The 14,947-nt window shown below is 44.0% G+C and overlaps 1 protein-coding gene across 1 annotated transcript in view; it reads right to left on the bottom strand.

Moving 5' to 3' along the window:
- Positions 1 to 2,945: 2,945 nt before the first annotated feature.
- The window catches only part of HSF1 (heat shock transcription factor 1), a 379,429-nt gene continuing 367,427 nt past the window's right edge, over positions 2,946 to 14,947 (bottom strand). Inside the window, exons 14-15 of the mRNA XM_030220795.1 lie at positions 6,541 to 6,607; positions 2,946 to 5,378 (exon numbers count right to left, since the gene is read on the bottom strand). Of these exons, the coding sequence (XP_030076655.1) occupies positions 5,173 to 5,378; positions 6,541 to 6,607 (273 nt within the window). The 3' untranslated portion in view covers positions 2,946 to 5,172. The remainder of the gene's footprint in view (positions 5,379 to 6,540; positions 6,608 to 14,947) is intronic.

Below are 14,947 nucleotides of genomic sequence, written 5' to 3'. Positions count from 1 at the left end.
GGAGAAAAGGAGGGACCTGGCGCCACCAGGTTTGCACTTGCTCAAGAAGAGCCCTCAACCCCAAGTACTCAACAAAACCTAAAGATTAGGCTTGGAGACCTAGCCAGAGCTGCTGCTGTGTGTGACCACCACCTGCTGAGATAGAGAACATACTGAGGAGTTTCCGGCAGCACATGACCACATATAGGGAGGCAAAAGGATTGCTCTCTATCTCCACCTGCTGGTAGATGGACACAACCCACCAGTCTATGGATTGATCAGCATGATGATATGGAATAGTGTTTTAATATATCAGAGACCCTTTTTTTTTTTGGTTGGGTGGGGGGTGTTATTAATTTGCTCTCATTGTAATAATGTTGGATTATTGCGATTGCTCCCGATTCTAAAGAACTGGCAGGAGTGACTGCAACACCTGCCTCAACTCTTAGAATCTGCTATATAATACTTAGATTAGTGGACATCTTCTTGTGTATCAGTACTTACTAATGGGAAAGTCTCATATAGTCGTGGGGGTCCTCTTTTCTCTTTCTCTATTTACCGCCAATGATGGCATGCCCGCTATTACGACAAGTATAATCATAGACCTCCCCTGCCTCCTCCCTTTTTCTCTTGTGTCGTTCCGTTTCTTATAACTTCTTTATTTATATTTTTTCCTTTTACTTAATTCATTTAACTCAATTGTAAGTACATGGTAAGAGCATACTCCTAAACTCAAGCTTAACTTTTCATGTACTGTACACCCTTCTGCTGGGATCGAGCTTTGAATATTTACTTAAGTTGTGCTTCTTTTGTTAGAATAAAGCATAACTTAGCTTAATTATTCCAGTGCAGATGTATAAATAAAGAAGTTATAAGAAACGGAACGACAAGAGAAAAAGGGAGGAGGCAGGGGATGTCTATGGTTATACTTGTCGTAATAGCGGGCACGCCATCATTGGCGGTAAATAGAGAAAGAGAAAAGAGGACCCCCACGACTATTTGAGACTTTCCCATTAGTAAGTACTGATACACAAGATGTCCTCTAATCTAAGTATTATATAGTAGATATAACCGTAGTGGAATTTTGCCATATAGTTTGATCAACTCTTAGAATGGCAGCTGCTGGAAAAGTGCTCAGGTCTTATCAGACTGCTATTTTTTGCTTCATGCCACCTTCAGGATTTCCCAGGGGCCACAAAAGAACAGATTTCATATTTTCCCTTTCAAGTGCTCCTCTGCTGCCAAAAGGCACTTGGAAGTAATAAAACCCTGGGAACTCAATGGCTTCTTGGCAGCTGGAAGAAAGCATCTAGCACTTAAGCTTACTCATTGCACAGTAAAAGCAGAGTACAGGACTGTCTCTCTCTTTTCGTATACTGAAAGCAAACAGCTGATTATATACTATGAAGGGATCAGTCTAAGTGAAATTCTGCAGGCATTCTTCCTGCTCACAGACTCCAGGCAGAATGGAGACAAATTAGAACAACTTTTTCATGCAGGAAATAGTCAACAGTGAACAGCTTGACAGCGATCTCTTAACTTATAGATTATTTTATTATGCATAAAACAGCAACAAATGCAACGTATCAAATGTACAACATTTCAGGAGCATCTCAACTCTTAGTACAAATAGGCAAATATCAGCCAGTCAGGGCTGGCAAGTACCAACTACCCTAAGAGCTGCAGTTGTCTGCATTACTGAAGCCCTGCAGGGGGAGGAGAGGGCACCTGCCTACCATTGCTTAGTGCAAGGACTGACTGCATGTATGCTCTTACTGCTGGAAACGCAGCACAGAGAAGCTAAGCATTGTGATAAGAAGATGGGAAGCACAGGAATTAGCAAGCCAGAAAGAGAAAAACAGCAAAGTCCATCAAGAATTAAAACCAAATCAGGTCACTGCATCTCCAATCCAGGAACTACTGCAGGCAACTTATCACTGGAGAAAGAACTGCAAATCCATAACCTTTATGCTTAAAAACCAGGTGACTAAAGTACAATCTAATCAGTTCTGTGATCAAAACACCAACCAAGGAGCTAGAAACCAATACAATTTTGCTCCCCAGAGGATCTGAGCTGATTGGCATCTGTACTGCATTCACATCAATACCACCGTGCTTTTTAAACATACCCAGTGTTGTGTATATACAATCTTACAGCAGCAAACTAGTACAGTTTCATAACATATGTGGTCTTATGTTTTTTACACCACCAAGTGTGTGCACATCGACCACATACTTATTGCCTCCTTCAGTGCTACTGCCAAACCTGTACTAATTCACCACAAAGCACCCAGAAGGATCTCATTCTTATACCAATGTATAGCTCCCACTGAAACAGTGGAACTCGTTGCATGGAAGAAGATCTCAGCAGTGTGATGTGACTGGCTGAAATACACCCTCATGATTTTAGATTACTACATTACTGCTTAGTCATGACTTCTCCAAAGTAAAAGGCACTGTTTTGCTATGCTAGTGTTAATGCATACAGCAAACATTCTAGTGAGAGTGCTAAGCTGAACAACTCCAAATGCAGAACGCAGTTAAATTCTATTACTTAAGTGCGTGCTCTGTCACCTGCTCTCATGCCTTCACCCCATCTAATCCATTAACCATCCATACCCAAATCTCCATCTCCAATTCATCTGCAGACTGTTTTCAAACTCTCCCCACTCATCTTTTGCCTCCGGTACTTACGTCTGCCCTTCAGTATATCTGCCAAAGCCTCCCCAACCAATTCATTTTCAGTTCGAGCCCTCACACCAACTTCAGCCCATCTTCAATCCATGCGTCGGAAGACGCCATGACAGCTCATCTTCTGCAAACAGTCCAGCCCCTCCCCCAACTTATCTTTACCCATATATTAGGACTACATCCCTCTATCAATTTAATTCATCTAAGGCTAAGGCTCCAACCATCCCTACCCACCAATGTATCCATCCATCTCTAGCCTTTTTTTTTATTTAAGAAAAGTCCCTCTCACTTATCTACCTTCTGACCCCGCTCAGACTTCCTCTACTAAACCTGTCCTCATTTCTCCAAACTCACATTGTACTGGGACATCCTTAGCTTATTTTCTAATCAACCTTAAGCCTCTTCCTCTCCCTCCTCATCAACCCTTGGTCAATGGTCTGAATCCTATCTTATTCCTTTGGCCCAAGCTCTGACTTCCACCAACCAATCCATCTCTGGCCAACACTGTGACCTTTCCTGCCATTCCATTCCCTGTTCACACTGAAAACTCAAGCCACCCCCATCCTCCCTGACACATGGAATATATTATCAGATTTTAACTGGTGACCTCTTGTCCTGTTTCCAGGGACCATGGTGTACCAGAAGTAAAGGGTCTGATTCTAATCTTTAGTTGACGATTTTGGCTGAATATACAAAGCTGAGATTTTATCTGTATACAGAGTACGAGTCATGGCGATAACAAATTAACCTTACAATGGTGACTCCTGTTCTACTAAAAGGTGCAGAGATTCAAGCTCCTGATGCAGCTGCACTGGCAGTGGCTCAGTTACCCTGCATGATGCAACCACTCTAAAAACCTAACTACAGTGTCCCTGGAATTCTCTGGGAACATTCTCGCTGCCTCTGCTCTGGGGAGGGAAAATGTCTGCTTTCTTCTAGGCATCCATCTCTGTGCTTTCTCTCTATACAGTACTATGTAATCATTAAAAAAAAACTGATTCTCAGATTTATCAGTTTGCTTGGTTTGGCACCCACCGGAACACTAAACAGGAATGTGCGTACACTGACAGTAGCACAGACAGAAATGAAAACCTGAGACCTGGCTGGTGTATTAACAGTGCATGTCTCCTCCATTCATAGAGCACTGCAAGGCTCTACGGTACTGTAGATGTACACCTATGAAATTTAGCACTTATCTCCAGTCTCATGATATTCCTTTGCACGCTCTCTCTAAAAACCAGCACTCAGACAGTTAGTAAGAAAGTCAAAACAAGAAGTTAGGTGCTATTCTGAAACCCTCACACACTCATACAGTGCATGAGTGCTAGGAAGGGAAACGTTTGAGTCCCTACACATGGGGCAGGATCACAGAACATAGCCTGTATATCCAGATCTAGTCAAATGGCTGATACAAATGACACTAAGTATACTGAGGCTTTAACAAAAGACATCTCCTGTCCCTGCCTTGCTCTCTGTGAGGGCAACAGCCCTATGTGCACAAGACAAAGCTATTCTCACAGCACGCTGTCTACGGATGAGGAAAAACAATATGTTTTGGAGCACCCTGCCCTTCCCTCCAGCAAACACCCTAGAAAAATAAATTCTCTACCACAGAAAGCTGAAACTTTATACACTATTATATATATTTATATATGGTATATATACATATCTGTGTGTGTGTGTGTGTATATATATATACATATATATATATATATGTATATGTAGAGAAAAAAAAGGACATTTTCCTTACGTAAAAATCAAAAAAATACAATTTTCACTATTGTGTGTGTAAAATGTACACGTTCTGACTGCTAAGCGAAACAAGAAACATAGGGCCAAAAAAAGCAAAAAGGGTGAAGGTTAATTGCCAGAGAAAGGCTGAATGTGGAAGCAAGTGGAGCAGTGGCAGAGGTGGATCTCGAAAGGGGAAACATGCACATAGCCAATGAGCAAAGACATGCAGCACTGCAGAAACTCCTCCCCTTTCCCAAAACATCTCCACACCATCAGCATAACTTCAATGGCCAACTCTTCCTACACTGCAGCAAGAACACACTGAACGCAGCATGAGCACAGGAAGTGTGATCAACACATCAGTACTATCACAGCATCACCTGGCTCTGGGCTTTGGCTCCTGGGGGCCTCACTCCACAGCAAAGCTGTGTATTGAGACCTTCATCTCACTGCAGGGATGAAAGCGTTCTTCTTTCATCTTCAGCAGAGGTTCTGCCCTTTCTGCTAAAACTGGTTTTCAGATGAAAACAGCTTAAAAGTGACAAGGTCCTCCTCCTCTGCATCTGTGTCCAGCTCTCGCTGAACCATCTGCAGGAAGAGCTGCTACAACTCTAAGCGCATCTGATTCCAAACATCTCAAACACACAAAAACACAAGTCTTCAGCTGTGGCTGTTGTGGAGAAGTAGCAGTGAACTAGAGGCAGGTAAGAGAGCCTGGAATTCTGTGCACAACCAGCATCTGTCTCATGATTTCCACTTGCTTTCAGCTTAGGAAACTGTGGGGTCTCTGGCTTTGGCTTGCTCAACTCCTGTGAGCAATGAGATGTTAGGATCATCTGAGTACTCATCTCCGTCTGTGAAATAGGGCGCTTCACCAAGCTCAAAGAAAATAGGCAGGTCGCCACTGCCCACATCTACAGCGCTTGAGTCAACCAGGAATAAAGGCTGTGCTGTGTAATGAACCAGCTGCTTCCCTGCAAGAGACAACAGCAACATTAGGGATAGAGTGCAGCCAAATGACAGCATGAGAGAGAATATGCAAAGCTCATCAAGTCTGTGCAGTTTAATTCCTGCAGCTGTGGTTTATTCATCCTGTCTTCAATTCTACCTCCACCACTTCACCCTGCATCCCTAACCCTCTCTGATAAACAATATCTCCTGCTGTTTATTCTCGACTCTACAATCTTTCACAGCCACCCTTCACTCTGGTTTCTAGAGCACTTTTATTGCTGATTCTTTCCCTACAATTCTAGGTCAGAGTTCACAAGAGGCTTTGCTCCTTCCTAATGGGCCAACCTTTTAATGCAAAGTCCTAACTCCAACATATTTTGCACATTTATTAGAGGTGTCAAGAAGGAGGGCTATCTGCTATGTATGAGTCCATAAACACTGTGAACACCTAGAAGTGATATTCAAATCAGGGTCTATTGTTCAACAGCATATTATCATAGAACAGCATATAAACTTCTCTCTTGAGTTGTTATTCATTTGAGTACATGACAGCGTCCATCACATGTCCCTTATCTCTCCTCCCTTCTCCTCACCTATATGGTATCATTTTTCTAGGCTCTCAAAGCCACCTCCATGCTATCTACATTCACCTGAAAATACTGCCTCCAGAACCAGACACAATGTTTTAGAAGTCGCACCAATGTTTTTTTTTAGGGGCATTATCTATACCTTTTTTTCAAGTGGTTCTGCCTTTCCCTATGCCCTCCCAGCTTCCCTTACTTCTGGACACTGCCTTGTTCCTACCTTGAGATTGTCAGAAATATAATTTCAAGGTCTCTCTCTCTTGATTACTGCACATCAGAATCTCACCCCCATCATTTCCTGCGCCCCAGATGCCATGCCAACAAATCCAAACACATGAGACTCCTGAACCTTCTTTTATTCCTCAAGCAGGAGAAGGAAAACCAGAAGCCAAGTCATCAATTTCCAAAGATTTCACTGATGAACATCAGAGCTAGCTGATTTAATGGCTGTTCTTCAAATGTCACCCCATTAATCCACTAAATTTAAACTCTGAAAACTAACACCAGAAAACCAGAGCTAGCTTGATCCAGATTTCTTACCAGCCACACTCTGTACTCTAGGCGGACAAACCTCTACTTGCAATCAGTTTTAATGTCTTACCAGCATCTCTTGTACTGGTCTCATTTTCTGCTGATTTCTGTTCCTGCAGTGACAGTAGATCCTGTATCTGAGACAGAAAGAGACATTAATCTAGAGACAGAACCCAGAGCTGCATACAACTCCCAGAAGAGAACCATTCAGTTCATCAGAACAAAGATCAGTGGCCTGCTATGAGAAAAACTTTGACCAGTGCTGCCAAGACCACTGACACCACCATGGGACAGTTCTACAAACATCTTTAACAGCCCCCTCTTTACTGCAAGCCCAAATATATAGATATCGATTTCACAGCTATTCCTGGGATCAGCAGCAAATCCACAAATGTTAATTAGTATACACTAAAGCTAAGTCATGAAAAACACCACTTCTGTTGCCCCCCCCCCCCACACATAGGGCTAGACCATCACATGCAAATGCCTCTCAATGGAGTAATGCAGAGCCTCTCATGGTTGTGGAGGCAGTGGGAGAGAGATTACCCCTCTTATATGGAATGCCCTCCCAAGGGAAGTGGTGAAGATGAAAACTGTAATGGAATTCAGACGTGTGGGATAAACAAAGAAATCCTGTTTAGAAGGAATGGATCCACAGCAGAGATTGAGTGGCAACGCAGGTAACTGGGAAGCAAAACCAGTGCTGGGCAGAGTTCTATGCTCTATGCCCTGATCGTGACTGAATAGATATGGAGGGCTGGAGTGTAAATTTTAAGGGGCTTCGACGTTGGCTTCAGAACTTTTAGTACAAGAGCAGTGCTGGGCAGACTTCTACAGTCTGTGCTGTGAGAACGGCAAGGACAAATCAAACTCGGGTATACATATAAAGTATCACATACCATGTAAAATGAGTTTACCTTGTTGGGCAGACTGGATGGACTGTACAGGTCTTTATCTGCATCATTTTCTATGCTACTGCGTTTACTATGTTACTCTCAAATCCTCATTTCCTAAAGTTTAAAGTAGATGGAGCATGGGAAACATGTATATATGTTGTTTGTTAATGACCTGCTACAGGACAACAATTAATAAGGCTGGGGTTTATTCCTGACGTGACAAATCTCCTGATCTAAGTGGTGTAACATTTTATAGTTTATTCAAAACTTGATATACAACTTATGGCAGCTCTCTCTCAGCTGTTTACAATTCAAAACAAACCTTCCCTTCCAAAAAACACAAAGTTAAAACACAGATGGGCCAATGCTCACTGGCACTATGAGGCCAATGCTCAAAACTCCAATGCTGTACAGAACAGCGTGGCCAAACAATTTCTTGATGCTCCACGCTAATGATATGCAAATATAGGTGCAGTTAGCACTGAGCATTAGGAAATTGTTTGAAGTTAAGGGGTAGAATGATGCATGAGGCACACGCACAAGAGTGGTAAGCAAGCTCTTGTGCTCATGCCCAGGCCGGGCAGTAAAAAGCATCAGAAGGGGGAGGAGGAAGAGCTGTCGGTTGCCTCTGTCACTGCCTGCGTCAGGGGCTCTGTGTAGGGATCAGCGACAAGACCAGGCAGCACTCAGCATCCATGCAGGGGCAGTTACGTTTCCCAGATTGCAGTTCACAGAGGGATCGGGGGAGGAGGAAGGCGAAAGAGTAGGATTAGGGCAGTCAATCTGCTAACTTTGCCCTTAGTTGTTAGCTGCGCAATTCACTATGCGTTAGAGGGAATAGGAAATGCCCTCATCTGCATGCTTATTGTGCTGTTCTTCAGCGCTCCCAGCCTCTGAGCATTCTGTGCTTGCAAATGCAGGTGCTAGTCCGGTGCTAATGGCCTCTGAGCATTGGGGCCTAGATACGATTAGTGCCAGACTAACACCAGTGTTAGTGCGAGCAGAATACACAGAGGGTTGTAGTGCGGGAGACAATGTGCACATCAAAGATCAGCACAAACAGCATGCAAATGCAGACAAAAAGTGTTGATGAGGTCATTTCCTATTCCCTCCCAATGTGATAAGAACAGCTCACAAGACAAAGTTGCCCTTACCGCTCAAAACCCAACACCAGTTTGGAGCAGGTGTTAGGGTGTTTGAAGAAGAGAATTTCTCACAATTCATTAAAATTTGCTCAGTTTAGATTTCTTTTGGAAGTGGAAGAAAGACCATGCAAGCCTGTAAGCGCCGGTACTAAGAAATAAATGTGCACAAGTCTCAGCAAATGCAAAAGTGAAAACACAGATTGGCGCCTGTTTCCAAGTTGAAATTTTTTTTTTAAAAAGCTTATATTTAAAGGCGCAGAAAACAGGCACCAATGTGTGCTTTGCTTTTGGGTTTGCCTGACGAATGCGCACAAGAGCTTACCATGAAACTCTTCTGCTCATGCGCCAATAACATTTCCCCCCATGCTTTTGCTGTGTGCATATAATTTGAATACCATTTCCTTTGAGCACTGGTGAGCTAGTTTGTCAACAAAACATACGGTATATGGAAATGCAAAGAAGTTTAACACCTCTTACATTTCAGTTAAAACAGTTCGATAGCAATGTTTAAGAAAATGCTCACACTTAGTTAGGAATAAGTCAATGTTAAAAGTGTGCTGCAAAGCCACTTTATTGTCCTTTACAGTGTAAAGATAGCGCGCTGCTACATCTTCAAGGCCGATACAACATCCAGAAAAGTGTGGACGGCTTCCATTTCACATCCAGTAGTCTCAGCCATATCATCCGATTCATCCTTCGCTGATACATCAGCTACAATGTCATTATCAGTTGGCTGTTCACAAGTTTCAACTGCGTCATTCACGGTGATGAAATCCATGAACATGCTATTTTCTGACAAGAAATGGAATATAGAAGTCATCTTCATCGCCAACATCTTTGGCACTACTCAAATCTTCAGTGTGCGGTGCATTGTCAGTGGCAAAGTATTATGAAAGCAAGCTTTACTAAAGCAGTTTGCAATTGTCTGCTGAATAACAGAGTTCCAAGCTGAACATAGCATTTGCATTGCATCAGGAATATTGATTTCCAAGTTAGTTTTGTTTTCAACACTCTTAAATACTTTGCCACCAACTGCCTGCACTTCACCTTGAGGTTCTTTATTAGTCCCATATCACATGGTTGTACTGTTTTAGCATTCTTAAAGCAGCGAGGTTGCGCGAACTTGCCAATGATTAACAGTGGCAGTTTTTTTACTAGTCCATATTTGCACAAAAACACTGCAGTCAGGCATCCTTACTCTGCTGCCATGGCATGCATCACCTTAGAAGCACATGGTCTTATCAGGAAGTAGATGGGGAAAAAATGCCTGCCTTAACTGCATTAAATATATCACAAGGTTCATATGATGACAGGTTTGGGAGACTTGTCCATTTGCTGATGATGGTCTCGTTCACTGCTGCTGCTTCACTACACACCTCACGAAGCACAATTTCATGTCCATCTTTGAATTTGTCAAGCCATCCTATGCTGCACTGAAATGCGTCGTGCATTAATTTTTTGGCGAACGTCTGCTTTTTCACGCAGCAGTGGTCCATTAACTGGAATGTTCCATGATAGCACCAAATTAAGCCACTTCAACAGCACCGATTTTACATCTTTGAATGCTGCCATTCGCAAATGCTTTCTACTTGCAGTCGCAGACACTTCAGATGCTTGCTTTAGCTTTTCTCTTTCCTGCCATATCCGATTTACTGTTTGTTTTGCAAGATTAAGTACGCCTGTTTTTGACTGTTTTCAATGTCATTATAGCAATTTTCACTTCCAAATCTAAAGCAATTTGTTTACGTTTGATGGACATCGTTCTATACTCCGCTGTATTAGGACCAGTCATCACTCAGTTCACTTGTAGCGCAACTGCTATGTCAGTCCCTTATATACATAGAAACATAGAAAATGACGGCAGATAAGGGCCAAATGGCCCATCCTGTCTCCCCATCCTTAGTAACCACTAACTCTTCCTTTCCCAAGGGTTCCCATATGCCAGTCCCACACGTTCTTAAATTCTGACATAGTACTCATCTCCACAACCTTTACCGGGAGGCCATTCCATGAATCCACCACCCTTTCGGTTAAAGAGTATTTTCTTAGATTCCTCCTGTTTCCTCTTAACTCCATTGTATGTCCACTCACTCCAGAGTTTTCCTTCATTTGAAAAAGGCTCGTTTCCTGTATATTGATGCCACTGACGTATTTAAACATCTTTCTTGCCTCTCTTCCAGCATATACATATTGAGATACCTAAACCTGTCCCTATATGTTTTATGACAAAGACCGCTTACTAATTTTGTAGCAACCCTCTGGACTGAATCCATCCTGTTTATATCTTTCTGTAGGTGCAGTCTCCAGAATTGCATGCAGTACTCTAAATGGGGCCTCACCAGAAACTTATACAAGGGCACTATCACCTCTTTTTTCCTGCTGGTGATCCCTCTCCTTATGCACCCATGTATCTTTATGGCTTTGACCTATACCTTTTCAACCTGTTTGGCTACCTTGTCTTCAGACACAATCACCCCCAGGTCCTGCTCTTCTTTCGTACACAGAAGCACTTCACTCCCTATACTGAACCATTCCCTTGGATTTTTGTACATGGTTCAATGAAGCTTTGGGACTGTGTAAAACGATCTCTTATAACCAAAAGTCCACTATAACTGAATCCATTATAACAAAACCGAAATACAAGGGATATCCTACTCTTTCAACCAGGACTAAAACTTTAGTCCACTATATCCGAGTGTCCCTTGTGACGAAGTTCTACTGTACTTGCACTCCATCCCATTACAGATGAGCAGATTTGCCTCTACCATATTATAAAAACAGAAGACTAACAGATACTAATATAGAAGTCCATTTCACCAATCTTATAAGGACAAATTAGTCCTTTGATAAACAATATCTGTACATACAATTATTTTAAGAGAGCACTTTATACTGTTTTCTTGAAAACAAGGAGAACCTTGAATATGTCTTATGAAGGAAGGAAGACCTGGGGAAAGTCACTGCTTTATCCCTGAGGTTGAGTATGAAATCTTGCTACTCTTTGGGACCGACAAGTACCTGTGACCTGAACTGGCCTCTGTAGCTTCCCATATGTAGATATATCAAGAAATAAAATTATTGTAGCTGGTAGAAACAGCAGCAAAGCGAAAATACTTACCTGTAGCAGGTATTCTTCGAGGACAGCAGGCTGATTGTTCTCACAAGTGGGTTGACGTCCGTGTCGGCTCAGGAAACGGCAAATTCTCTACAGTAAAATAGTTTTGCCAGTCTTCTGGCGTGCGAACAGCATGCACCGTGCATACGCAGACGACTTCCCACCCGTCGTGTGAGCGTGGCTCTTCAGTATAATCAAAAAGCATAGAAACAAACTAACAACTCCAAAGGGAAGGTGGGCGGATTGGTGAGAACAATCAGCCTGCTGTCCTCGGAGAATACCTGCTACAGGTAAGTATCTTCGCTTTCTCCAAGGACAAGCAGGCTGCTTGTTCTCACAAATGGGGTATCCCTATCAACCAGGCTCACTCAAAACAATGAACATTAGTCAATTGGGCCTTGCAACGACGAGGACATGACATAGATTAACCTGAAATCATAAATAACGAACTGAGAGTGCAGCCTGGAACAGAACAAAAATGGGTCTAGGGGGGTGGAGTTGGATTCTAAACCCCGAACAGATTCTGCAGCACTGACTGGCCAAACCTGCTCTCACGTTGGGTATCCTGCTGAAGGCAGTAGTGAGATGTGAATGCGTGGACTGATGACCACGTTGCAGCCTTGCAAATCTCTTCAAGGGAGGATGACTAAGAGGCATATTTTCAAAGCACTTAGCCTTCCAAAGTTCCATAGAAACCTATGGAACTTTGGAAGGCTAAGTGCTTTGAAAATAAGCCTATAAGTGAGTCACTGACGCAGCCATGGCTCTAATATTATGAGCCGTGACACGGCCCTCTAGAGTCAGCCCAGCTTCGGCATAAGTGAAGGAAATGCAATCTGCTAGCCAACTGGAGATTGTGTGTTTTCCGATGGCGACTTCCCTCCTGTTGGGATCGAAAGTAACAAACAACTGGGCGGACTGTCTGAAGGACTTTGTCCGCTCCACGTAAAAGGCCAATGCTCTCTTGCAGTCCAAGGTATACAAACTGCTTTCGCCAGGGCGGGTATGAGGACGGGGAAGAATGTTGGCAAGACAACTGACTGGTTCAGATGGAACTCCAACACCACCTTTGGCAGGAACTTAGGATGTGTGCAGAGGACTACCCTGATGTGATGAAACTTGATATAAGGTGCATGCACTACCAAGGCCTGAACCTAACTGACCCTACGAGCTGAAGTAACAGCCACCAAGAAAATGACCTTCCAGGTCAAGTACTTCAGATGGCAGAAATTCAGTGGCTCAAAAGGAGCTTTCATCAGCTGGGTTACAACGACGTTCATGACACTGGTGGAGGTTTGACAGGGGGCTTTGACAAAAGCAAACCTCTCATGAAGCGAACAACTAAAGGCTGTCCAGAGATAGCCTTACCCTCCACATGGCGATGATAAGCACTAATCGCACTAAGGTGAACTCTTACGGAGTTGGTCTTGAGAGCAGACTCTGACAAGTGTAGAAGGTATTCAAGCAGGATCTGTGTAGGACAAGAAAGAGGATCTAGGGCCTTGCTGTCACACCAGATGGCAAACCTCCTCCATTTGAAAGAGTAACATCTCTTTGTGGAGTCTTTCCTGGAATAAAGCAAGACTCGGGAGATACCCTCTGAAAGACCCAAGGAGGCGAATTCTAAGCTCTCAACATCCAGGCCGTGAGAGCCAGAGACTGGAGGTTGGGATGCAAAAGCGGCCCCTCATTCTGGATGATGAGGGTTGGAAAACACTCCAACCTCCACGGTTCTTCGGAGGACAACGCCAGAAGAAGAGGGAACCTAATCTGATGCGGCCAGAAGGAAGCAAGCAGAAACATGGTTCCGCAGTCTTGCTTGAGTTTCAGCAAAGCCTTCCCTACTAAAGGTATGGGAGGATACACATATAGGATGCCTGTTCCCCAATGCAGGAGAAAGGCATCTGACGCACGTCTGTCATGGGCCTGAAGCCTTGAACAGAACTGAGGGACTTTGTGATTGATTTGAGTGGCAAAAAGATCCACCGAGGGGGGCGCCTCACGCTCAGAAGATCTTGCGGGCGATACCCATGTCCAGTGACCACTCGTGAGGTTGCATTATCCTGCTAAGCCTGTCGGCCAGATAAGTGGCTGCCAGATAAGTGGCTTGCAGAAACATGCCCAAAGCCATATTTGGACGGTTTCCTGACACAGAGGGCGAGATCCGGTGCCCCCCCTGCTTGTTGGTGTAATACATGGCAACCTGATTGTCTGTCTGAATCAATATGATTTGGTTGGACAGCCGGTCTCTGAAAGCCTTTAGAGCGTTCCAGATTGCTTGCAATTCCAGGAGAGTAATCTGAAGACCTTTTTCCTGAAAGGACCAGGCACCTTGAGTGTGAAGCCCATCTACATGAGCTCCCCACCCCAGGAGGGATGCATCCGTCGTCAGCGCTTTTTGTGGCTGAGGAATTTGAAATGGACGTCCCAAGGTCAAATTGGATCGAAAAGTTCACCACTGCAGAGAATTCTGGAAGTCGGTGGACAGTTGGATCACATCATCTAGACTCCCCGCAGCTTGATACCACTGGGAAGCTAGGGTCCATTGAGCTGATCTCATGTGTAGGTGTGCCATGGGAGTCACATGAACTGTGGAGGCCATATGCCCCAGAAGTCTCAACATCTGCTGAGCCGTGATCTGTTGAGATGTTCGAACTATGGACACCAGGGACAGGAGGTTGTCTGCCCTTGCTTCGGGAAGATAAGCTCAAGTTGTCTGAGTGTTCAACAGAGCTCCAATGAATTCCAACTTTTGAACTGTAGTAAAATGGGACTTGGAGTAATTGATCACGAACCCCAGTAGTTCTAGCACCTGAATAGTCATTCTCATGGTTTGTAGAGCGCCTGCCTTCAAGGTGTTCTTCATCAGCCAATCGTCGAGATAAGGGTACACATGCACTCCCAGTCTGCGTAGCGACGCTGCGACTAACGCTAGGCACTTTGTGAACACACTGGGCGCAGATGCCAGAACAAAGGGCAGTATACAGTACTGAAAGTGCTGAGTTCCCAGCCGAAATCGAAGATACTTCCTGTGAGCTGGGAGTATCGAAATGTGTGTGTAAGCATTCTTTAAGTCCAGAGAGCATAGCCAATCATTTTCTTGAATCATGGGAAGAAGGGTGCCCAGGGAAACCCGGAGAAGAAAATTGCTCAGGGTCCTCAGGTCTAGGATGGGACGCATCCCCCCCCATCTTTTTCTGCACAAGGAAGTATCTGGAATAGAATCTTCAGCCCTTCCCTGGTGGAACTGGTTCAACCGCTTGGGCCTTCAGAAGGGCGGAGAGTTCCTCTGCAAGTACTTGCTTGTGCTGGGAGCTGTAA

Source organism: Microcaecilia unicolor, chromosome 1 (assembly GCF_901765095.1).
Source record: "Microcaecilia unicolor chromosome 1, aMicUni1.1, whole genome shotgun sequence".
Classification (NCBI taxonomy): Eukaryota; Metazoa; Chordata; class Amphibia; order Gymnophiona; family Siphonopidae; genus Microcaecilia; species Microcaecilia unicolor.
The sequence above is the reverse complement of the archived record's forward strand: the minus strand, read 5'-3'. Positions and strand labels throughout refer to the sequence as shown.